The sequence below is a fragment of the Hyla sarda genome, chromosome 2 (genome assembly GCF_029499605.1).
Source record: "Hyla sarda isolate aHylSar1 chromosome 2, aHylSar1.hap1, whole genome shotgun sequence".
NCBI lineage: Eukaryota > Metazoa > Chordata > Amphibia > Anura > Hylidae > Hyla > Hyla sarda.
This window is the reverse complement of record NC_079190.1, coordinates 93,162,255-93,186,902: the sequence shown is the minus strand read 5'-3', so window position 1 is coordinate 93,186,902 and position 24,648 is coordinate 93,162,255. Positions and strand designations below refer to the sequence as shown.

Below are 24,648 nucleotides of genomic sequence, written 5' to 3'. Positions count from 1 at the left end.
CCTTTGGGCATATATTTGTGAAATATAAAGTGTTAATGCAGCACACTTGGATTTTTAGGCTCTGTCCACATCAGTATTATGGCTTTCATTTATATCAGAAGCCACCACACAGTTATTGACACCACTTACTTATAACAAGTTATGTTAAGTTGCATGCATAGCCATTGTACACAAATGTGGACAAGAGAATTACACAAAGTAAAAAAAATAAACCAACAACATTTAAATTATAATTTTTATATCTATATAATCTGTATATCTATATAATCTGTATATCTATATAATCTGTATATCTATATAATCTGTATATCTATATAATCTGTATATCTATATAATCTGTATATCTATATAATCTGTATATCTATATAATCTGTATATCTATATAATCTGTATATCTATATTATCTGTATATCTATATTATCTGTATATCTATATTATCTGTATATCTATATTATCTGTATATCTATATTATCTGTATATCTATATTATCTGTATATCTATATTATCTGTATATCTATATTATCTGTATATCTATATTATCTGTATATCTATATTATCTGTATATCTATATTATCTGTATATCTATATTATCTGTATATCTATATTATCTGTATATCTATATTATCTGTATATCTATATTATCTGTATATCTATATTATCTGTATATCTATATTATCTGTATATCTATATTATCTGTATATCTATATTATCTGTATATCTATATTATCTGTATATCTATATTATCTGTATATCTATATTATCTGTGTATCTATATTATCTGTATATCTATAATTTTTTTCCCCCAGTCCTGTGAAAAACAAACACACACACACACACACACACACACACACAGGTACTAAACAAAAAAAAAGGAAGGAAAAAAAGCTAATTGGACATAATGTCAAACCAAACTCCAAAAATGGTCTGGACAAAATTATTGGCACCCTTAACTTAATATCTGATTGCACACCCTTTAGAAAATATAACTGAAATCAGTTGCTTCCTATTACCATCAATAAGCTTCTTACACCTCTCAGCCGGAATATTGGACCACTCTATTCCTTTGCTAACTGCTCCAGGTCTCTTATTGGAAGGCGCCTTTTCCCTACAGCAATTTTAAATGGGCACTGTCAGATACAAAAACTTTTGATATGTTGTAAAGCATGCAAATCCAATAGGTTTTGCAATTGCTTTCATTAGAAAATTTTCAGTATTTCCTACAGAAAAAGCCAGTCAGTCAAACAACTGCCCCCCCCTGCCTGCTTGGACACATACTAGTCCTGCTGTGTCCATGCATCATCACCTATGTCATGGACACACTTCCTTGATTGACAGCTGTGAGTGCAGGGCTCACAGCTGAAGGAAAAATCCTCCCACTGTCAGCTTGTGTCCCGCTACTGTCAGTGAGGACAAGCTGGGAGTTGTAGTTTTGCTAATGCTAGGGGAGATGTGAGCAGACAGCATACTGAGGGAGGGGGCGGAGACCTGCACAGTGAGGCCACGCCCCCTCCCTTTGGGAGGAATTCAGACTAGTGAACGAAAAAGTGTAATAAAAAAAAGAAATAGGTCAGGATTAGGTACTGAATGATATATAAAAAATAAATTAATTGGATCTGAAGGGTACGCTTTAAGATCTCTCCACAGGTGTTCAATGGGATTTAGATCAGGATTTATTGCTGGCCACTTCAGAACTCTCCAGCACTTTGTTGCCATCTATTTCTGGGGGATTTTTGACACATGTTTGGGATCATTGTCCCGCTGGAAGACCCAAAATCTCGGACGCAAACCCAGCTTTCTGACACTGGGCTGTACAGTGCGACCCAAAATCCGTTTGTAATCCTCAGATTTCATGATGTCTTGCACACATTCAAGGCACCAAGTTCCAGAGGCAGCAAAACAACCCCAAAACATCCTTGAACCACAACCATATTTCACTACAGGTACTGTATTATTTTCTTTGTAGGCTTAATTCTGTTTTCGGTAAACAATTGAATGATGTGCTTTACTAAAAAGCTCTATCTTGGTCTTATCTGTCCACAAGACGTTTTCCCAGATGGATTTTGGCTTACTCAAGTTCATTTTGTCTTGCTTTTTTATGTCTTTGAGTCAGCAGTGGGGTGCTCCTGGGTCTCCTGCCATAGCCTTTCATTTAAATGTTGATGGATAGTTCGTGCTGACACCGATACTCCCTGAGCCTGCAGGACAGCTTAAATATCTTTGAAACTTGTTTGGATGGTGGATAAGCAGCTCCAGACTATGCTGCATTGACACCTTTCATCAATTTCTCTTCTTCCATCCATGCCCAGGGAGATTAGCTACAGTGCCATGGGTTGCAAGCTTCTTGATAATGTTGTGCACTGTGGACAAAGGCAAATCTAGATCTCTGAAGATGGACTTGTAACCTTGAGATTGTTGATATTTTTCCACAATTTTGGTTCTCAAGTCCTCAGACAGTTCTCTTCTCTTTCTGTGGTCTGTGCTTAGTGTGGCGCGCACAGACACACAATGCAATGACTAAGTGAACTTCTCTCCTTTTTATCTGCTTTCAGGTGTGATTTTTATATTGCCCACATCTGTTACTTGCCCCAGGGTAGTTTAAAGGAGCATCACATGCTTGAAACAATCTTATTTTTCCACAATTTTGAAAGGATGACAATTTTGTCCAGCCCATTTTTGGAGTTTGGTGTGACATTATGTCCAATTTGCTTTTTTTCCCTCCCTTTTTTGGTTTAGTTCCAATACACACAAAGGGAATAAATTTATAACAAAACATGTGTTACTGCAATCCTTTTCTGTGAGAAATACTTAATTTTCTTGAAAAATGTCAGGGGTGTCAACATTTACGGCCATGACTGTATGACAGAAACTGAGAGTAACCCTGGATTATATTAATGCATTTTACTAGCTTCCACAGACACAGATTAGACATATTCAATGGAGCTAATCTGTGGCCAGAATCTTTCTGAGCAATATGCACAGGATAGTGAGAATATACAAAAAATAAATAAAATAAAATTTCTACTGTACAAGTCACAGCAATTTTTAGTTTACATTTTGGAGAGGGATGCACAACAAAATGCTACAGTGGGGATCAAAAGTTTGGGCACCCCAGGTAAAAATTAATGTGCATAAAGAAGCCAAGGAAAGATGGAAAAATCTCCAAAAAGGCATCAAATTACAGATTAGACATTCTTCTAATATGTCAACAAAAGTTTGATTTTATTTCCATCATTTACACTTTCAAAATAACAGAAAACAAAAAAAATGTTAATATCTTGTACTGCCCCCTTTGGCAGGTATCACAGCTTGTAAACGCTTTTTGTAGCCAGCCAAGAGAGTCTTTCAATTCTTGTTTGAGGTACTTTGCCCATTCTTCCTTACAAAAGTCTTCCAGTTCTTTGAGATTTCTGGGCTGTCTGTCACGCACTGCTCTTTTAAGGTCTATACATAGATTTTCAATTATGTTGAGGTCAGGAGATTGTGAAGCCATGGCAAAACATTCAGTTTACACCTCTTGATGGAATCCCCTGTGGATTTTGAGGTGTTTTTAGGATCATTATCCATTTGTAGAAGCCATCCTCTCTTTAACTTCAGCTTTTTCACAGATGGCATCAAGTTAGCATCCAAAATTTGCTGAAATTTTATTGAATCCATTTTTCCTTCTACTCGTGAGATGTTCCCTGTGCCACTGGCTGCAATACAACCCCAAAACATGATTGATCCACCCCTATGCTTAACAGTTGGACAGAGGTTCTTTTCATTAAATTCTGTTCACCTTCTTCTCCAAACGTACATTTGCTAATTCCGGCCAAAAAGTTCAAATTTAACCTCGTCGGTCCCCAGAACTTGTTTCCAAAATGCATCAGGCTTGTCTATATGTTAATTTGCAAAGTTCAAACGCTGTTTTTTGTGGTGAGGATGTAAAGAGGTTTTCGTCTAATGACTGTTCCATGAAAACCATATTTGTACAAAGTATCTCTTTATAGTGGAATAGTGTACCACAACTCCAGTGTCTGCCAGATCTTTCTGGAGGGATTGTGCAGTCAAACGTGGGTTTTGAATTGTTTTTCTCACAATCCTGCGAGCTGTTCTGTCTGATATTTTTCTTAGTATTCCAGATCTTGCTTTAATCTCCACTGTTCCTGATGACAGCCATTTCTTAATTACATTCCGAACAGAGGATATTGACATCTGAAAACTTTTTGCCATCTTCTTATAGCCTTCTCAAGCTTTGTGAGCGTCAACTATTTTCAGTTTCAGATTTCTAGACAACTGCTTAGAAGAACCCATGGTGCTGATTGTTGGGGCAAGGTCAGATGAGTCTGGGCATTTAAAACCTTTGAGATTGACATCACCTGGTCTTCACAGATGATGATTGAGAACAATCCATGACACTGGCAGGTCTCAGCTTTGCAAAGGGGGCAGTGCATGCTATAAATTCTGCAGGGTGCCCAAACTTTTGCAGACGTAATTTTTTTGTTTTCTGTTATTTTGAAAGTGTAAATGATGGAAATAAAATCTAACTTTTGTTGACATATTATAAGAATGTCTAATCTGTAATTTGATGCCTTTTGGAGATTTTTCCATCTTTCCTTGGCTTCTTTATGCACATTAATACAATTTTTTACCTGGGGTGCCCAAACTTTTGATCCCCACTGCATGTGGCCAAAGCGGATCATGGGAATTTTAAAACCCAACATCCTCGATCCCCTATTCTCTCTGATCATGGAGGACATTGGTCATTACTGCTCTGCTCTACAAGCTGTTCTGGCATTTAAAAAAAATAAAAAATAAAAAGTTACATTTTGAGAAGAAGCACAAATAAAAAGCCGCTAAACTGATTAAACACAGATTGTGTATGCAAAGCTCCCACCGACCCCTGTGCATTTTTTTTTTAATATAAAATTGTAGTAAAAAAGTACAATTGTGTCCTGGCAGCAAAAGGAGTCTTCCTTGCAGAACCGGCACCTGTGTGAAGCATTACACCGCAACTTTAAAAAGGGGTACTCCAGTGGCCAATGTGTTTTTTCTTGCAGGTGAGTTTTCTTGTTATCTCTGGTCTCATGCTTGCTCTTTGTTTGTCTTTCTTTTCCTTACTTTGTACAAGTGTGTCCATGTAGTGTAGCATCTATTTCTGTTTTGCCTGTTTTAGAAACTACAGCTCCCAGCATGCCTTGTAGCCTGCCCAACCCTGTTTGTGGGCGGCTTTTCTCTTTTCTTTCCCCTTTAGCGCTGCTCTGCTTTAGAACCCCACCCACGTGACCCTATTTTGGAAACTACACCCCTTACAGAATTTAATAAGGGATGCAGTGAGTATTTACACCCCACTGTCATTTGACAGATTTTTTGAACAGTGGGCTGTGCAAATGGAATTCAATTTTCAAAAATCTGTCAGACACCTGTGGGGGGGGAAAATGCTCACTGTACCCCTTATTACATACCGTGAGTGGTGTTGTTTCCAAAATAGCTTCACATGTGAGGGGGGTGGGTTCCACTGTTCTAGCACTATGGGGGCTTTGTAAACACACATGGCCTTAAATTCCAGCCTAATTCTCTCTCATAAATCCAAATGGCGCTCCTTCTCTTCTGAGCCCTGTAGTTCGCAAGCAGAGCACTTTACATCCACATGAGGTATTTATATACTCAGAGGAAATGGTGATACAAATGTTGGGGGGGCTTTTTCTCCTATTATCCCTTGTGAAAATAAAAACTTTGGGGCAACACCAGCATTTTAGTGAAAAAAAAAAATCTGATTTTTCATTTTCACATCCAACTTAAACTAAAATTTTTCAAAACACCTGTAGGGTGTACTGTAACCATCAGCCACCCCTGTGCAAATCACCAATTTAGACCTCAAATGTACATAGTGCACTCTCACTCCTGAGCCTTGTTGTGCATCCGAAGAGCATTTAACGCCCACATATGGGGTATTTCCTTACTCAGGAGTAATTACGCTACAAATTTTGGGGGTCTTTTTTTTCCCCCTTTTACCTCTTGTAAAAATGAAACGTATGAGGCAACACCAGCATATTAGTGTAAAAATGTTTATATTTTTACACCAACATGCCGGTGTAGACCCCAACTTTACCTTTTTATATAGGGTAAAAAGGAGAAAAAGCTGTTGCCTTGAAATACGACAGGACTCCAAAGTGAGAGTGCCATGCGCATTTGAGGCCTAAATTAGGGATTTGCATAGGGACGGCAGTGTTCCCCAAACAGGGTGCCTCCAGCTGTTGCAAGACTCCCAGTATGCCTGAACAGTCAATGGCTGTCCGGCAATACTGGAAGTTCTTTTGCAACAGCTGGAGGCTCCATTTTGGAAACACTGCCGCATGAGAAGTTTTTAATTTTTATTGAGGGGGGGGGGGGGGTATATGTAGCATTCTACCCTTTATTTTGTGTTAGTGTAGTGTTTTTAGGGTACATTCACACGGGCAAGGATTTACAGAGAGTTTCCCGCTGGGAGTTTGAGCTGCAGCAAATTTTCCACCACAGATCAAACTGAAAGGGATACTCGAGGTAAACCTCCACCCGTGTGAATGTACCCTGTACCTTCAACTGTCGCAAAACTACAACTCCCAGCATGCACTCACAGACCATGCATGCTGGGAGTTGTAGTTATGCAACAGCTGGAGGCACACTGGTAGGGAAACACTAAGTTAGGTAACAGACTACCGCAGTGTTTCTGCACCAGTGTACCTCCAGCTGTTGCAAAACTACAACTCCCAGCATGCATGGTCTGTCAATGCCTGCTGGGAGTTGTAGTTTTGCAACAGCTGGAAGCACACATGTTGGGAAACATCGAGTTAGGAAACAGACCGTGTTTCCACACCAGTGTGCCTCCAGTTGTTGAAAAACTACAACTCCCAGCATGCCCAGACCGCCAAAGGGCATGCTGGGAGTTGTAGTTTTGCAACATCTGGCCCTTCAGATGTTGCCTAACTACAACTCCCAGCATGCCTGGACAGTCTGGGCATGCTGGGAGTTGTAGTTTTGCAACATCTGGAAGTGCACAGTTGCAAAACTACAGCTCCCAGCATGCCCAGACAGCCTTTGGCTATCTGGGCATCCTGGGAGTTGTAGTTGTGAAACTATGCAGCAGTGAAGATCACTTACCAGATTTTCACTGCTGCATTCTGCTGCCACCGCTCCCAGCCGCTGGTCCCCCGCTGTCTGCCGCCGGTCATTTACGGTGCTCGTCGTTAAAAGGTTAAAGATAACACCAGGGTCGGGAAGGGGATTATATTATACACCAGCTCAGTTTGTAGATACAGGGAAGAGAAACATTGGTTTGCAGCTTATACAGGCTGCATATATGAGAGCAGACAGTTTACAGGGAAGAATCATATAGGCTGTGTATAAGTGTAGAAAGAAGGTGGAGCACACTCACCAAACTGTAGAGGCTGTAGAAAGAAAACTTAGTAAAAGCTTTTAGAACTATGAAAAATGTGTTTGCACCATAATAAGTTCAAAGCAAGAATAAAAATGCTTGTCAATATGTATAATCTTACATCTTTAGAAGTCATGTAGAAAACTAATTGTTGGGGAAAAACATTTCATTATCTGCAAGGTTAGCATCAGTTTTGCATCACTAAGCATATAATGTGTTCCTGGAAAAACACCACAAGCTTGCATAGTATGTTTACATCTAGACATACAAGTCATGCTTGAATAGCATTTTTTCCTGTCAAATGTAGATGATAGATCTGGCACAGCACACACCAGCACTACAGGATCTGTTCCCATTAAAAGATTATAAAGGACACGATTGTTGGTCCAGGTCCAAGATGAAAAGCAAATATTATACTTCTATCCACATTATCAACCAACCTGTTGAAGAGGTGGTTAGTGACCTTAATTTTTGAGTTGGCTTTAAAATCATCTGGTAAAAGCATCACCGGAACCGGAACTTGGTTGAGCTCATTGACCTAGAAAAAAAATAAAATAAATAAATGTATGAGCAACCAGGAAATTAATGTATTAAGGTAAATGTATCATTCAATATTAGTTTAATCAACTATATGTAAATCTGCAGAAGAGAAATAAGGTGTCTTTTCAATTTCTTTCTTGGGACTGTAATATTAGGCATAAACCCTTCCTTCCTAAGCTCCCTGACTCTCTATAAAGCAGTTACTCAATCCCCAGTCCTTTACTTATTCCCTCGCAGTCTACACAGCAAACCTGTCAAGAACTGGAAGAATAATCAATCTAAGGTGACTGCTGTAACAGCTAAGGATTAAAGCTGGAAAATTTCAAGTTTACTCATTGGGGGGTGTTTGTTACAGTTGACAAAAAAATAAAGAATCTATTTGGAGATCCCAAGTGCGCCTGGCGCCAAATGAATCAGGCAGCATATGGATTCTGCTGAAAGAATGAGCAATATCATTCTAATCACCAGTGGAATTTAACAGCAAATAAAATCTGTTGTGTGCAATGTGGAATATCACTGCCAGCAATGAGATTCTGCTGTACCGGAATCTCCTGAGTGGAATTTCAAGGCAGAATTCCACTCAAATTCCATAGAGTAAACCTAACCAAACTCAATCACTTTAAATACAAATATAAAGTAGAGACAGTCATGTGGAGGATTACTGCACGATTTGGGAAAAAGGTGCGATTGTGATTATGGAGGTAAATATAGTGATATCGATATGCCGTATAAACAAATTGTGAAATTCCCCCATTTCATGTCCGATCCCCTTTTTTTATATAGCCAACCCCCACCCTCAATTCATGTTCATGACTGAACATAAGAGAAGGGATTGTATACAAAATTGGGAGAAACAAGCTCAATTCCTCCTCTGCATTTCACATGCCTGGTATAGTAAAGTCTGCACACTCTCCGGCACTGTTGTGTTGCTCTATAGTGCAGCACAGTCATGTGGGAGGGAGCACTAGGATTAAGTGAATTCCTTTAAGGACCAGGAAGGGGGGTTTCATTTTTCTCTTCTCACTTTTTTAATAGCCGCAACGCTTTCAATTCTCCACCTACAGCCTATATAAGGATTGTTTTCCACGCCAACAAATGTACTTTGTAATGACATTGCTCATTTTACTTAAAATCTATGGTAAAGCAAAATTTAATATTTTTGGGGAGAAATTGGGAAATAAATTTGACAACTTTTTTTTTGAGGGTTTTTTTGAGGGTTATTCTACACAGGGCACTTTTTGGTGAAAATGACATTATCTTTATTCTGCAGGTCCATAAGATTAAAGAGGTACCCAATTTATTAATATTTTATTACCTAAAAATTTCTTTTTGTAAAAAAGAAATAAAATAATTCAAAAATAGTGTGCTTTAATTATCCTTTTCTGACCCCTATAACTATCTTTTTCCCATATACGGGGCTGTATTATTGCTTATTTTTGTGGGACCATGTAGTTTTTATTGGGACCATTTTTGCTTTGATGGGATTTTTTGATCAATTTATATAAGCTTTTTTTCTGGTATATGAAGTGACCAAAAACTTGCAATCGTGGCATTTTTTTTTTTTTTAGTTTTACTTTTACGCAACTGACCGTGCTGCTTCAATAATGTTATATTTTAACCCCTTCATGACCCAGCCCATTTTCACCTTCAGGACCTGGGCATTTTTTGAAAATCTGACCACTGTCACTTTAAACATTAATAACTTTGGAATGCTTTTACTTATTCTGATTCAGAGATTGTTTTTTCGTGACATATTGTACTTTATGTTATCGGTAAAATTTCACTGATATTTGCATCCTTTCTTGGTAAAAAAAATCTAAAAATTTCATGAAAATTTAGCATTTTTCTAACTTTGAAAGTCTCTGCTTGAAAGGAAAATGAATATTCCAAATAAATTACATATTGATTCACATATACAATATGTCTACTTTGTGTTTGCATCAAAAAATTGACAAGTTTTGACTTTTGGAAGACACCAGAGGGCTTCAAAGTTCAGCAGCAATTTTCCAATTTTTCTCAAGATTTTAAAAATCGTACTTTTTCAGGGCCCAGTTCAGGTTGGAAGTGGATTTTAAGGGTCTTCATATTAGAAATACCCCATAAATGACCCCATTATAAAAACTGCACCCCCCAAAGTATTCAAAATGACATTCAGTAAGTGTTTTAACCCTTTGGGTGTTTCACAGGAATAGCAGCAAAGTGAAGGAGAAAATTCTAAATCTTCATTTTTTACATTCACATGTTCTTGTAGACCCAATTTTTGAATTTTTACAAGGGGTAAAAGGAGAGAAAACACCCTAAAATTTTTAACCCAATTTCTCTCGAGTAAGGAAATACCTCATATGTGTATGTAAATTGTTCGGCGGGCGCAGTAGAGGGCTCAGAAGGGAAGGAGCAACAATGGGATTTTGGAGAGTGAGTTTTTCTGAAAGGGTTTTTGGGGGGCATGTCCCATTTAGGAAGCCCCTATGGTGCCAGAACAGTGGAACCCCCCACATGTGACCCCATTTTGGAAACTACACCCCTCATGGAATTTAATAAGGGGTGCAGTGAGCATTTACACCCCACTGGCGTTTGACAGATATTTGAAACAGTGGACTGTGCAAATGAAAAACTTTATTTTTCATTTTCACAGACCACTGTTCCAAAAATCTGTCATACGCCAGTGGGGTGTAAATTCTCACTGCACCCCTTATTACATTCCGTGAGGGGTGTAGTTACCAAAATGGGGTCACATATGGATATTTATTGTTTTGCGTTTGTCAGAACTGCTGTAACAATCAGCCACCCCTGTGCAGATCACCTCAAATGTACATGGTGCACTCTCCCTTCTGGGCCTTGTTGTGAGCCCCCAGAGCACTGTGCGCCCACATATGGGGTATCTCCGTACTCGGGAGAAATTGCATTACAAATTTAGAGGGTCTTTTTTCCCTTTTACCTCTTATTTTTTTTACACTAACATGCTGGTGTAGACCCCAACTTCACTTTTTCATAAGGGGTTAAAGAAGAAAAAGCCCCTCAAAATTTGTAAGGCAATTTCTCCCGAGTACAGCGATACCCCATGTGTGTCCCAAAACTGTTGCCCTGAAATACGACAGGGCTCCAAAGTGAGAGAGCACCATGCGCATTTGAGGCCTAAATTAGGGATTTGCATAGGGGAGGACATTGGGAATCATTGGCATAGAATACCCCTAACAGGGTGCCTCCAGCTGTTGCAAAACTCCCAGCATGCCTGGACAGTCAATGGCTGTCCGGCAATACTGGGAGTTGTTATTTTGCAACAGCTGGAGGCTCCGTTTTGGAAACAGTAGCGTACCAGACATTCATTTTTTGGGGGGAGGGGGGCTGCGTAGGGGTATGTGTATATGTAGTGTTTTTTACTTTTTATTTTAGTTAAGTGTAGTGTAGTGTTTTTAGGGTACAGTCACATGGGCAGAGGTTCACAGCAAGTTTGCCGCTGGAAGTTTGAGCTGCAGCGCAAAATTTGCGCCATCTCAAACTTGCAGCACTCACTGTAAACCTCCGCCCATGTGAGTGTACCCTGTACATTCACATTGGGGGGAGGGGGCAAACATCCAGCTGTTGCAAACTCCGAGCATGCCCTTTGGCTGTCCGTGCATGCTGGGAGTTGTAGTTTTGCAACAGCTGGAGGCACACTGGTTTGGAAACACTAAGTTAAGTAATAAACTTTCAAGTGTTTTGCAACCAAACTTAGTGTTTCCAAACCAGTGTGCCTCCAGCTGTTGCAAAACTACAACTCCCAGCATGCCCAGACTGCCGGAAGTTGTAGTTCGGCAATATCTGAAGGATCAGATGTTGCCGAACTACAACTTCCAGCATGCTTGGGCAGTCTGGGCATGCTGGGAGTTGTAGTTTTGCAACATCTGGAGGTCCACAGTTTGGAGACCACTGTATAATGGTCTGTGCTCTTCCAGATGTTACAGAACTACAACTCCCAGCATGCCTGGACAGACTGAGCATGCTGAGATTTGTAGTTTTGCAACATCTGGAAGAGCACAGATTGGAGACCATTATACAGTGGTCTCCAAACTGTGGACCTATAGATGTTGCAAAACTACAACTCCCAGCATGCCCAGAAAGCCAAAGGCTGTCTGGGCATGCTGGGAGTTGCAGTTTTGAAACTCCCAGAGGCAGCAGTGAGATCACTTTACGGCGATCTCACTGCTGCCAATGAAGATGCCGCCCCGCTGCCGGAAACTCACCGCCGGGACCGCCTGGAGGACGCCGCTCGCGCCGGGACACTGCATGGCCGGGTAAGTGACACCAGGGGACGGGTAAGGGACACTTAGAGCGGTGTGTGTCTCGATCCCCGTGATCCGGACTCGCACACCGCGCTGCTAAGTATTCTCATAGCGAAACGCTGCTATCAGCTAGTCAGATTTGACTAGCTGATAGCAGCGATCGCTGGGGGGGGGGGGGGGTGGGGGATGAAACCCCCCGTGGTCGCATGGTAAGTTGGCTGGCTATCAGTGATAGCCACCATCTTACCGGGCGCTGCGAGATGCCGCGAGTAGCGGCAAAAATGTTCATGACGTACCTGTATGTCATGGGTCGGGAACACCTTCCCACTCATGACGTACAGGTATCTCATAGGTCGGAAAGGGGTTAATAGTTTGGACATTTACATATGTAGCAACGCCACATATGTTTATTTTATGTAAAAATGGGGGGGGGGGGGGAGAGAGGTGGTGTTAATTTTAACTTTTATTAGGAGAGGGGTGTATTTACATGCATTACCTTTTTACTTTTACAATTTTTTAGTCCCCATATGAGACAGTTTTTTATCCCTAACAGCGTGTCTCCAGTTGTTGCAAGACAACCAAAGGCATGCTGGGAGTTGTAGTTTTTACAACAGCTTGAGACACACTTTTAGGAAAAAACTGTCATGGGGACTATTACTTGCAATCTTGTGATTGCAGGCACTAATCAATGTTATGCCATAGCCCAGCATTGATCAGTGTTATCGGCGCTCCATTACTACAGGCTGCCTTTTTTGTAGCTCCAATCGGACGAGCCGGAGGCAAATAGAGAACCTTCGCCAGGCCTCTCAGCTGTTCGAGACCCCACCAGTTCTGGGTTTGCTTTTCACAAGAAGCATTGCCTGATGAGAATGATGCCTCGCACAAAAGAGCTCTCAGAAGACCTACGATTAAAGGGGTTTTTCAGGATTTTTTTTATTTGACTATGTTACAGGGACTGTAAAGTTAGTGTAGTTCATAATATAGTGTCTGTACCTGTGTGTGACGGTTTCCTCACAATTCTTCTGTGATTTTCACCCCAATATTTATTTTTAACAGCATACAAAATGACTGTTGTCTCAGAATTTTCCTAGGTAGCAATGCAGCCGAGAACTGACTCACTAGTCAGCTGAATGACCAGGGAGTCAGGAGTTTGTCTGGCGCAGAGAGGAACCATCAGGCAGCCAAGTAAAATCAATGGATTTATTAGATGCAACGCGTTTCGCTGCGCATGCGCAGCTTCATCAGGCAGTATCTTTATAATTATAATTTATAATTCTTCTCCACTACTGCCACATATGCTTTCAATACAGGGGATATAATAAACCAAATGGGTATGCCCCTTTAAGAATTGAAGTCCTCAGCCAGCGGGGGTTTAACTTATAACCCTCCAGCTGGTATCCAGTTCTGAGTCTTCATATAAAATATGTCGGCAGCGCGCACTCTCGCAGTGGCGAAGAGACCGGCTGACTTCCACTTGAAATAAACCACTTGACACTACTCTGTGTGCTGCAGCAAATCTGTTCTTCTAGCGATACGGACCCGGGACCTGCCGCTGCGTGCACCTATGTTCACACTTCTTTGAGGTGCAGCCCACCCTGCTTTTTCTATATCTATCTATCTATCTATCTATCTATCTATATATATACATATACACACACACGCACATAAAAATTCCACCAGAGTACCCCTTTAACCCCTTAAGGACGCAGGACGTAAATGTACGTCCTGGTGCGGTGGTACTTAACGCACTAGAGCGATGCCCGTGTCATGCGGGCTGCTGATCACAGCCAGGGACCCGCCGGCAATGGCCGACGCCCGCGATCTCGCGGGCGTCCACCATTAACCCCTCAGGTGCCGGAATCAATACAGATCCCGGCATCTGCGGCAGTACGCGATTTCAATGAATGATCGGATCGCCCGCAGCGCTGCTGCGGGGATCCGATCATTCAGAGCGCCGCACGGAGGTTCCCTCACCTTCCGGCTCCCGGCGTCTCCTGCTCTGGTCTGAGATCGAGCAGACCAGAACAGAAGATGACCGATAACACTGATCTGTTCTATGTCCTATACATAGAACAGATCAGTATTAGCAATCATGGTATTGCTATGAATAGTCCCCTATGGGGACTATTCAAGTGTAAAAAAAAAAAAAAAAGTAAAAAAAATCCCCTCCCCCAATAAAAAAGTAAAACGTCAGTTTTTTCCTATTTTACCCCCAAAAAGCATAAAAAATACAAATTTAATAGTCATATTTGGTATCACCGCGTGCGTACATGTCCGAACTATTAAAATAAAATGTTAATGATCCCGTACGGTGAACGGCGTGAACGTAAAAAAAAAAGTCCAAAATTGCTACTTTAATACATTTTATTAAAAAAAGAAAAAAAAATTTTTAAAAATGTATTAAAAGTTTTTTATATGCAAATGTGGTATCAAAAAAAAAGTACAGATCATGGCGCAAAAAATGAGCCGCTTATACGGAAAAATAAAAAAGTTAGAGGTCATCAAAATAAAGGGAGTATAAACGTACTAATTTGGTTAAAAAGTTTGTGATTTTTTTTAAGCACAACAATAAAATAAAAGTATGTAATAATGGGTATCATTTTAATCGTATTGACCCTCAGAATAAAGAACATACGTAATTTTTACCGTAAATTGTACGGCGTGAAAACGAAACCTTCCAAAATTAGCAAAATTGCGTTTTTCTTTTTAATTTCCCCACAAAAATAGTGTTTTTTGGTTGCGCCATACATTTTATGATATAATGAGTGATGTCATTACAAAGGACAACTGGTCGCGCAAAAAACAAGCCCTCAAACTAGTCTGGCGATGAAAATATAAAAGTTATGATTTTTAGAAGGCGAGGAGGAAAAAATGAAAACTTAATTAAATTGTCTGAGTCCTTAAGGCCAAAATGGGCTGAGTCCTTAAGGGGTTAAGGATCACTATTTTGAGACAGTGGCCCAGATTAATCAATGTGTCCAAGACAAAAACTGGCCTATAGCAACCAATCACAGCGCAGCTTTCATATCCTAGCGGCCTGGGAAACTGAAAGCAGAGCTGTGATTGGTTATGTGCAAAATCTCTCCAGTTTTTTCTCTCCCAGATTGATAAATCTGGGCCTTTGTATCCACCAGCACTTAGCACATTAGGTGGTCATGCCAGTATACACTGAACACCCAACGCAATGCAAGTTAATTGCGCTTAACTGGATGTTATTTTAACACGTAAAACACAAACAATATTCAGTTTATTTCCTATACAATGAATAGAACATAATAATGAAATATTTGACAGAAGGAGAGTTGACAGAAGTCTAGTCATGGTTGCAATATAAAGTAAAATCTGACTTCAAAACAAACCCTGCAAATGTCTGCAACCCTATGTAACCAATGTGGGATAGAAGGAGGGGATTCACTTGTCCAGTGAAGTGGTAGCAAGGCTTTTGCTGTTTAGATCATATGAAGAAAAAAAAAAAAAAAGGTAAAGCATGAGGAATCTAAGGCCTTTAGGTGGGAGGCTAGGGTGCGGACTATGAGTTATTGTCAGACCTGTCTTATACTTTCCAGAACTCACTCTCAGCAAGGACAGATTAGGACATCCCCTCTCAGTGTATCAGAGTCACAAGTAGAAAGCATGTGAACTGAGAAACTGAAATACAAAGTATATTAGAACTTGCAGAACAATGCAGACTGTCAATACAAGAGCTGCTTAAACTCACATTAATTAAAAAAAAAAATATATAAAATCGTGTTTGGGTGGATAAAAGATAAATCTATAAACCAGCAGGAAGTTTCACGGGCAAGGAAAAGATAAGAACCGCCAGCTAAAACAACTCCCTAAACCAGTGTTTCCCAACCAGAGTGTCTCCAGCTGTTGCAAAACTACAACTCCCAGCATGCTGGGAGTTGTAGTTTTGCAACAGCTGGAGGCACCCTGGTTGGGAGACAGTGCACATCAGCCATTCTTTTTAGGTACACTGGCAGCATTATTCCTGGGACCCGTCCAGGGCTGGGCTGACTTCACTTCATGCAGCCATGTGCATCATAGTAAGTTTAGCTGGTGCTTCACAGCCTTATGTACCGGATGGCAACATTTATATGGTCTGCTCTAAGAGCTCTGTTTCCAGAGTGGTGGCAAGTGGTGCCAACTATTTCCAGGGTGGTATACGTACAGATCATTTTAATAACCAACAAACTTCTAAGTGTTCAGACGGATGACGGTAAAGGCCGGCACTAAAAGATTATTTGCATGACTGTAACAAAAGTGCAGACATCAAGTTAAACAAAACAGTTTAGTGAGCAGCTGGCAAGGGCATCATGCCCAGACAGAAAGTAGGAGGGAGGCAGCAGAGACCACCAGAAAATCACACTTGTAACCATTTAGTACAGTGTTTCCCAACCAGGGTGCCTCCAGATGTTGCAAAACTACAACTCCCAGCATGCCTGGACAGCCTTTGGCTGTCCAGGCATTCTGGGAGTTGTAGTTTAGCAACATCTGGAAGCACCCTGGTTGGGAAACACTGATTCAGTATTTGATACTCCCAATGAATCATCTACAAAAGTCCCAAGGTAACCAGACAACACACGAATGTGTTCAGATTATTATGGCCTCTGGTCACCACTTGTGTGTGGGCAGCTCAGACATCTAATAGGTAGATGTATAGATGAATGGATGTATAATGTATAGATGGATGTATAATGTATAGATGGATGGATGTATAGATGGATGGATAGATGGATGTATAATGTATAGATGGATGGATGTATAGATGGATGGATAGATGGATGTATAATGTATAGATGGATGGATGTATAGATGGATGGATAGATGGATGTATAATGTATAGATGGATGGATGTATAGATGGATGGATAGATGGATGTATAATGTATAGATGGATGGATGTATAGATGGATGGATAGATGGATGTATAATGTATAGATGGATGGATGTATAGATGGATGTATAGATGGATGGATGTATAATGTATAGATGGATGGATGTATAGATGGATGTATAGATGGATGTATAGATGGATGTATAGATGGATGGATGTATAATGTATAGATGGATGGATGTATAGATGGATGTATAATGTATAGATGGATGGATGGATGTATAGATGGATGGATATATATATATATATATATATATATATATATATATATACACACACACACACACACACACACATACATACATACATACACACACACACATAAACACTTCCAGGGAAATGTTCATGCATAATACAATATTATAGTGGGCACTTGGATATTAAACTCCCTATTTATACTGGGCATCTGGCTAGACCTCTGGCAGACGCTCCATATGAGATGATTAATGACAGCCCATTTCTTCCCATCTGACATCGATGTACACTTTCCTATAATGCATGTTGGGGGCAGACTACATGACATCAAGTTAGGAAAACCCGAAGAAGTTAGTCACATGACATTATAGGAAAACGGGAACAAAGCCCCTCATGAAATGTATGCCAAACACAGAAGTGACTGTTCATGAGTTTATTATAATAAAATGTTTTTTTCTAATTAAAAGAGCTCCTTTAAAACTAGTCTCTCACTATAAACACAGAGGGAGATTTATCAAAACCTGTGTAGAGGAAGAGTAGTGCAGTTGCCCATAGCAACCAATGTAGTGTACTAATGTGCTGGTTTTATTTTTTTCTCCCACTATTCGCGATCCTAAAATAATGGGCTTCACACTGCCGGAGACAAAGTGTGAATGTAGCCTTACACAGTTTGATAAATCTGGGCCTACAGAACGTCATTTTCAAACTAAAGTTCTCTGATATTGGTATACATATTATAAAAGCAAAACTACAAATAAAAGCTGTTAATTATAATGATTTTTATGGATAGACAGTTTACAGCAATATTCTATACAATGGAGATTTTTCAAACATTAAGCTAAAGGAACAGTAGAGCACTTTCCCACATCCTGATTCCAGCTGTCATTTTTAAAGGCCTCTGAAAAACAAAAGCTGAAATTTAAAGGGGTATTGCAGGAAATTTTTTTATTTGACTATGTTACAGGGGCTGTAAAGTTAGTGTAGTTCATAATATAGTGTCTGTACCTGTGTGTGACGGTTTTCTCACAATTCTTCTGTGATTTTCACCCCAATATTTATTTTTAACAGCATACAAGATGACTGTCTCAGATTTTTCCCAGCTTGCAATGCGGCCGAGACCTGACCTCACTAGTCAGCTGATGACAGGGAGCCTGTCTGCTTCAATGGGTGGAGCGACTGCTTGGTGGGAGAGAGATGAATCTGCAACTATTGCAACAGCTGTAGGCACCCTGATTGAAAACCACGGGTCTTTTGAATGGATGCAGCTCATTTATGTTTCAATGGGTGGGGTGGCTGATGTGTGGGAGGGAGGAAAATGGAATTGTGGGATTAGTAGTAAAAAAAAAAAAAAAAAAAAAAAAAAAGAAGCACCCCCTTCCCATAGACTTTCGTTGAGGGGGCGGGTGTGACGTCACGAGGGGCAAACCTGAACACGGAAGCCCGCACACAAATTGTTCGGAACAATAACTTCCGGACGCTGGAAAGCGGAGCCCCAACAGCAAGGTAACGGAGTACCCCTTTAAAGGTTTGATATTTCTTCCCCAACATGGCTTTATGAGGGGTGGGTCCTGTCAAACTAACCTGATCAGCTATTATGAGGAGGTGAGCTCCAGACTGCACCAGGTGCAATCGCTGGATATCTTATACCTGGATTTTTCCAAAGCATTTGATACGGTGCCACATAAAAGGTTGGTGCATAAAATGAGAAGGATCGGGCTGGGGGACAATGTGTGTAAGTGGGTAAGTAACTGGATCAGTGATAGGAAACAGAGGGTGGTTATTAATGGTAATTATTCTGATTGGGTGACTGTTACTAGTGGGGTACCATAGGGGTCAGTCTTGGGTCCTGTTCTATTTAAAATATTTATTAATGACCTTGTGGAGGGGTTGAATAGTAAAGTAGCAATCTTTGCAGATGATACTAAACTCTGTAAAGTGGTAAACACTATAGAGTAGAGCTGGGCGGTATGAGACAAAACGTATATCACGGTATTTTTGTAAGTGATGGCGGTTCCACGGTATTTAAGGAGCGCTTGCGGTGACGATGTGGGGACAGCACCGCTGATAATTCATAATTCATTTGGGGGGGGGGGGGGTTGAAGAGAAGCGTCGCCCAGGACACATGGGGGGGACCCCCCCCTCCATGTGTCCTGGGCACCGCTTCTCTTCCAACAACCCCCCCCCCCCAAATGAATTAGCTGCGCTGTCCCCACATCATGTCACCGCTCGCGGGTAACATAGAACAGCGCTCGCGGGTCACATAGGATTAGTTCCCAGATGTGGGGACAGCGCGCTGCGGCAGATAATTCACTCATTCGAGGGGGGGGGGGGGGGGTTGTGAGGGACCCAACCGATATTGCAGTATAGGCAAAATTCATATCATGCAGGAAAAAAAAAAAAAAAAAAAGGTATTTGGTATGAACCGGTATACCACCCAGCACTACTATAGAGGACAGTGCACTGTTACAAATGGATCTGGATAGGTTGGAGGTTTGGGCTGGGAAGTGGCAGATGAGGTTCAACACTGATAAATGTAAGGTAATGCACATGGGGAGGAAAAATCTGGGCTGGGATTATGTATTAAATGGGAGAACACTTGGGACGGCTGACGTGGAAAAGGACTTAGGAGTATTAGTTAATAGTAAATTTAGCGGTAGTGACCAATGTCGGGCAGCTGCGGCCAAGGCAAATAAAATCATAGGTGGCATCAATAGGGGCATAGATGCCCAAGACAAGGAAATAATTCCACTGTACAAATCACTAGTCAGACCACACATAGAATACTGTGTACAGTACTGGGCACCAGTGTACAAGAAAGATATAGTGGAGCTGGAGAGGGTTCAAAGACAGGCAAACCAGGGTAATACGGGGAATGGGAGACCTACAGTACCCAGAAAGATTATCAGAATTAGGGTTATTTAGTTTAGAAAAAAGAAGACTTAGGGGCGACCTAATAACTATGAATAAATATATCAGGGGACTGTACAGAGATCTCTCCCATGATCTATTTATACCCAGGACTGTATCTATAACAAGGGGGCATCCTCTAAGTCTAGAGGAAAGAAGGTTTCTACACCAGCACAGACAGGGGTTCTTTACTGTAAGAGCAGTGAGACTGGAATTCTCTGCCTGAGGAGGTGGTCATGGGGAACTCTGTAGAAGAATTTAAAAGGGGTCTGGATGCCTTTTTGCAGAGTAAGAACATGTGTTACACAACTGGGGTGCCTCCAGCTGTTGCAAAACTACAACTCCCAGCAACTTTGGTCTTTTTTCAACCTTATGCACTATGTTACTATGTCACTATGTTTATTGTTGTGTGTATGTAGTAAATGTCTGTAATTTACTGAATAGACATTTACATGCAACAAAAAAAAAAAAAACACATGCACGGGCAGCAGCATGGCATCCACCAATGTTGTCTGGTATGATTAAACCTAACGCTGTGTTGACAGAGCGGAAAATCTCTTAATGTATTTTATACAGTGATTTTGGTCTAATCACCAAGACGTCCAACATTATATTTTTCAATTACAAAGATTTGAGCATAAAATACAACACTGGGTGAACCTGGCCTAAGAAGTTTCGAGATAGTGACAATACATACTGTATTAATCCAGATACATATGTACAAGAATAACAGGGCCATGTCAGGAAGTGAGCAGATCTGCATCACTGACTCGGAGCTATGTATCCCTCTGACCCAACAATTAGGTCCCTGCTGTTCTGTGAAGCAAGAAAACAAAGTGATTATTTATGGTGAACGAACGTTTACTGTGAAAGAGCTACTGGAAAAATGTAAATGGCCGACCCCACATATTGTCATTTAACCTTGAGTAACAGGCAGCCTGCAGTGGGGACACAGCAAGAGAAAGAACTGGGCTATGCTGAACATGTCTCATGCCAGCTGCATAAAGTGTGAAAAACACTGCAGCTAATGCCTAGAACTGTCACATTATTTAGGCAGGTCTTACATGCCATAGTTTTTTTGGAAAACCTCCACTGTAGTTTGAGTAAAAGCCAGAAGTGGATCCTGCAGGAAGAAGTACAAGTCCTTCCTTTATATTTCTCATAGCTTCTGAATACATTTCTGGCTGTGACTCAAAAGCTTAACTGGAGGTTTTCCAAAAACTGCTGTGTGTGACATCAGCCTAAGAAGCAACAAAGCTACATGACTAAGTATATAGACAATGTGGTGTCTATTGTGGGTAGAGATGAGCGAACTTACAGTAAATTCTATTAGTCACGAACTTCTCAGCTCGGCAGTTGATGACTTATCCTGCATAAGGCTGGGTTCACACTACGTTTTCTCCCATACGGCAGGGGGGAGCTGAGACCTCGCGCTCCCATATGTCATTCATTTCAATGAGCCGGCGGGAGTGAAACGTTCGGTCTGGCCTGCTCATTTTTGCGCTGTATGCGCTTTTTCCCCCGGACCTAAAACTGTGGTCAACCACGGTTTTAGGTCCGGTTGTAAAAGCGCATACAGCGCAAAAATGAGCCGACCGAACGTTTCACTCCGGCCGGCTCATTGAAATGAATGACATATGGGAAGGCATACGGGAGCGCGAGGTTTCAGCTCCCCCCTGCCGTATGCGCTCCCGTATGGAAGAAACCGTAGTGTGAACCCAGCCTTAATTAGTTCACCTTTCAGGTGCTCCCGTGGGCTGGAAAAGGTGGATACAGTCCTAGGAGACTCTTTTCTAGGACTGTATCCACCTTTTCCAGCCCACCGGAGCACCTGAAAGCTGAACTAATTTATCCAGGATAAGACATCAACTGCCGAGCCGAGAAGTTCGTGACGAATCAAATTTACTGTAAATTCGCTCATCTCTAATTGTGGGTCTTCAGACAATGTAGGAAGAAGGATCCTCCAAGCATCATTCAGGAGATCTGAATCTGCACTTTACATACTACAACAGGGTATTAAACCACTTCTGCTACAACAGACCACCACCAGCATCCCACCCCACAAAAGAACACTAGCAAATACACTGCCAGTGAGCGCCCATCTCACAGGACATGGCAGTCCAAGAGGGCACTGTGCAATTTATAATCTATGGCAGTGGTCTTCAAACTGTGGCCCTCCAGATGTCGCAAAACTACAATTCCCAGCATGCCCGGACAGCCGTTGGCTGTCCGGGCATGCTGGGAGTTGTAGTTTTGCAACATCTGGAGGGCCACAGTTTGAAGACCACTGCTCTATGGGGAGACCCAGTATATGCACTATATGGGTTCACCATATTATACTGGGATGTACTGTTATAATATAATGGAGAGCACCATACTATCATTTCTGTATAAACAAGAGTGCACTATGCTATGAGTACATTCCTATACACCGGAGGCCCTGAAAGCTGAAGTAATTTATGCAGGCTAAAGTCAGCAACCGCCGAGCCGAGAAGATCGTGACGAATCGAATCACTGTAACTTGGCTCATCTCTAGTCACAGCGGTGCACAGCACAGCTCCTCTATGAAAGTGATGGCTGCACACAAGGTATTACACAGAGAACACACAGGAATACTGTCTCCTGTTTGCTATGGGGATTTTCTCCCACTCTGGACAGTTCTTAAAATGGACAGAGATGTCAGCAGGGAGCACTGTGCTCCAGAAAGAAAACCATTTCCTCTGTAGTATTCAGAAGCTAATAAGTACTGGAAAGATTAAGATTTTTTTTTAATAGAAGTAATTTAAAAATATGTTTAACGTTCTGGCTCCAGTTGATTTAAAAATAAAAATAAATAAATAAAAAGTTTTCCATGGGAGTACCCCTTTAACCCCTTAAGGACGCAGGACGTAAATGTACGTCCTGGTGCGGTGGTACTTAACGCACCAGGACGTACATTCACGTCCTAAGCATAACCGCGGGCATCGGAGCGATGCCCGTGTCATGCGCGGCTGATCCCGGCTGCTGATCGCAGCCAAGGACCCGTCGGCAATGGCCGACGCCCGCGATCTCGCGGGCGTCCGCCATTAACCCCTCAGGTGCCGGGATCAATACAGATTCCGGCATCTGCGGCAATGCGCGATTTGAATGAATGATCGGATCCGCTCATTCATAACGCCGCACGGAGGTCCCCTCACCTGCCTCTGTCCGGCTCCCGGCGTCTCCTGCTCTGGTCTGTGATCGAGCAGAACAGAGCAGAAGATCGCCGATAACACTGATCTGTTCTATGTCCTATACATAGAACAGATCAGTATTAGCAATCATGGTATTGCTATGAATAGTCCCCTATGGGGACTATTCAAGTGTAAAAAAAATGTAAAAAAATGTAAAAGTAAAAGTAAAAAAAAAAGTGAAAAATCCCCTCCCCCAATAAAAAAGTAAAACGTCAGTTTTTTCCTATTTTAACGCCAAAAAGCGTAAAAAATTTTTTTTTATAGACATATTTGGTATCGCCGCATGCGTAAATGTCCGAACTATTAAAATAAAATGTTAATGATCCCGTGCGCTTAACGGCGTGAACGAAAAAAAAAATATAAGTCCAAAATGCCTACTTTTTTAATACATTTTATTTAAAAAAAAATTATAAAAAATGTATTAAAAGTTTTTTATATGCAAATGTGGTATCAAAAAAAGTACAGATCATGGTGCAAAAAATGAGCCCCCATACCGCCGCTTATACGGGAAAATAAAAAAGTTATAGGTCATCAAAATAAAGGGATTAAAAAAGTTTGTGATTTTTTTTTAAGCGCAACAATAATATAAAAGTATGTAATAATGGGTATCATTATAATCATATTGACCCTCAGAAAAAAGAACACACGTAATTTTTACCATAAATTGTACGGCGTGAAAACGAAACCTTCCAAAATTATCAAAATTGCGTTTTTTGTTTTAATTTCCCCACAAAAATTGTGTTTTTTGGTTGCGCCATACATTTTATGATATAATGAGTTATGTCATTACAAAGGACAACTGGTCGCGCAAAAAACAAGCCCTCATACTAGTCTGTGGATGAAAATATAAAAGAGTTATGATTTTTAGAAGGCGAGGAGGAAAAATGAAAACTTAAAAATTAAATTGTCTGAGTCCTTAAGGCCAAAATGGGCTGAGTCCTTAAGGGGTTAAGTCCCTGGCTCAGTTAATATTGCAGGCACTGAGTTCTGTATAGTCTATGGAATCTTTCACCTGCAAAGTGACAGATTGAGCGCTGCTGTACTCTTTAACTGGCTCTATCTAGTGACCAATTAAAACTTTTGACATGTCTGCAAATCCGTGCCAGGTTATGCCAATTTTGATGCAGATTTGTTGTGAACTTTGGTGCAGAATTTGTAAAAAGGAAAATAAAATCAATTTGGAAAATGTACCAACTTGTGTAGAGGAGCAGTTGTCTATACAAAGCAATCAGATTGCTTCTTTCAT

At 40.9% G+C, this 24,648-nt stretch overlaps 1 protein-coding gene across 3 annotated transcripts in view; it reads right to left on the bottom strand.

Moving 5' to 3' along the window:
• PIP4K2C (phosphatidylinositol-5-phosphate 4-kinase type 2 gamma) overlaps window positions 1-24,648 on the bottom strand; it is a 63,988-nt gene that overhangs the window by 34,506 nt on the left and 4,834 nt on the right. For all 3 annotated transcript variants that reach the window (XM_056562569.1, XM_056562571.1, XM_056562570.1), the window contains exon 2: window positions 7,831-7,928. In XM_056562569.1, the coding sequence (XP_056418544.1) occupies window positions 7,831-7,928 (98 nt within the window). The remainder of the gene's footprint in view (window positions 1-7,830; window positions 7,929-24,648) is intronic.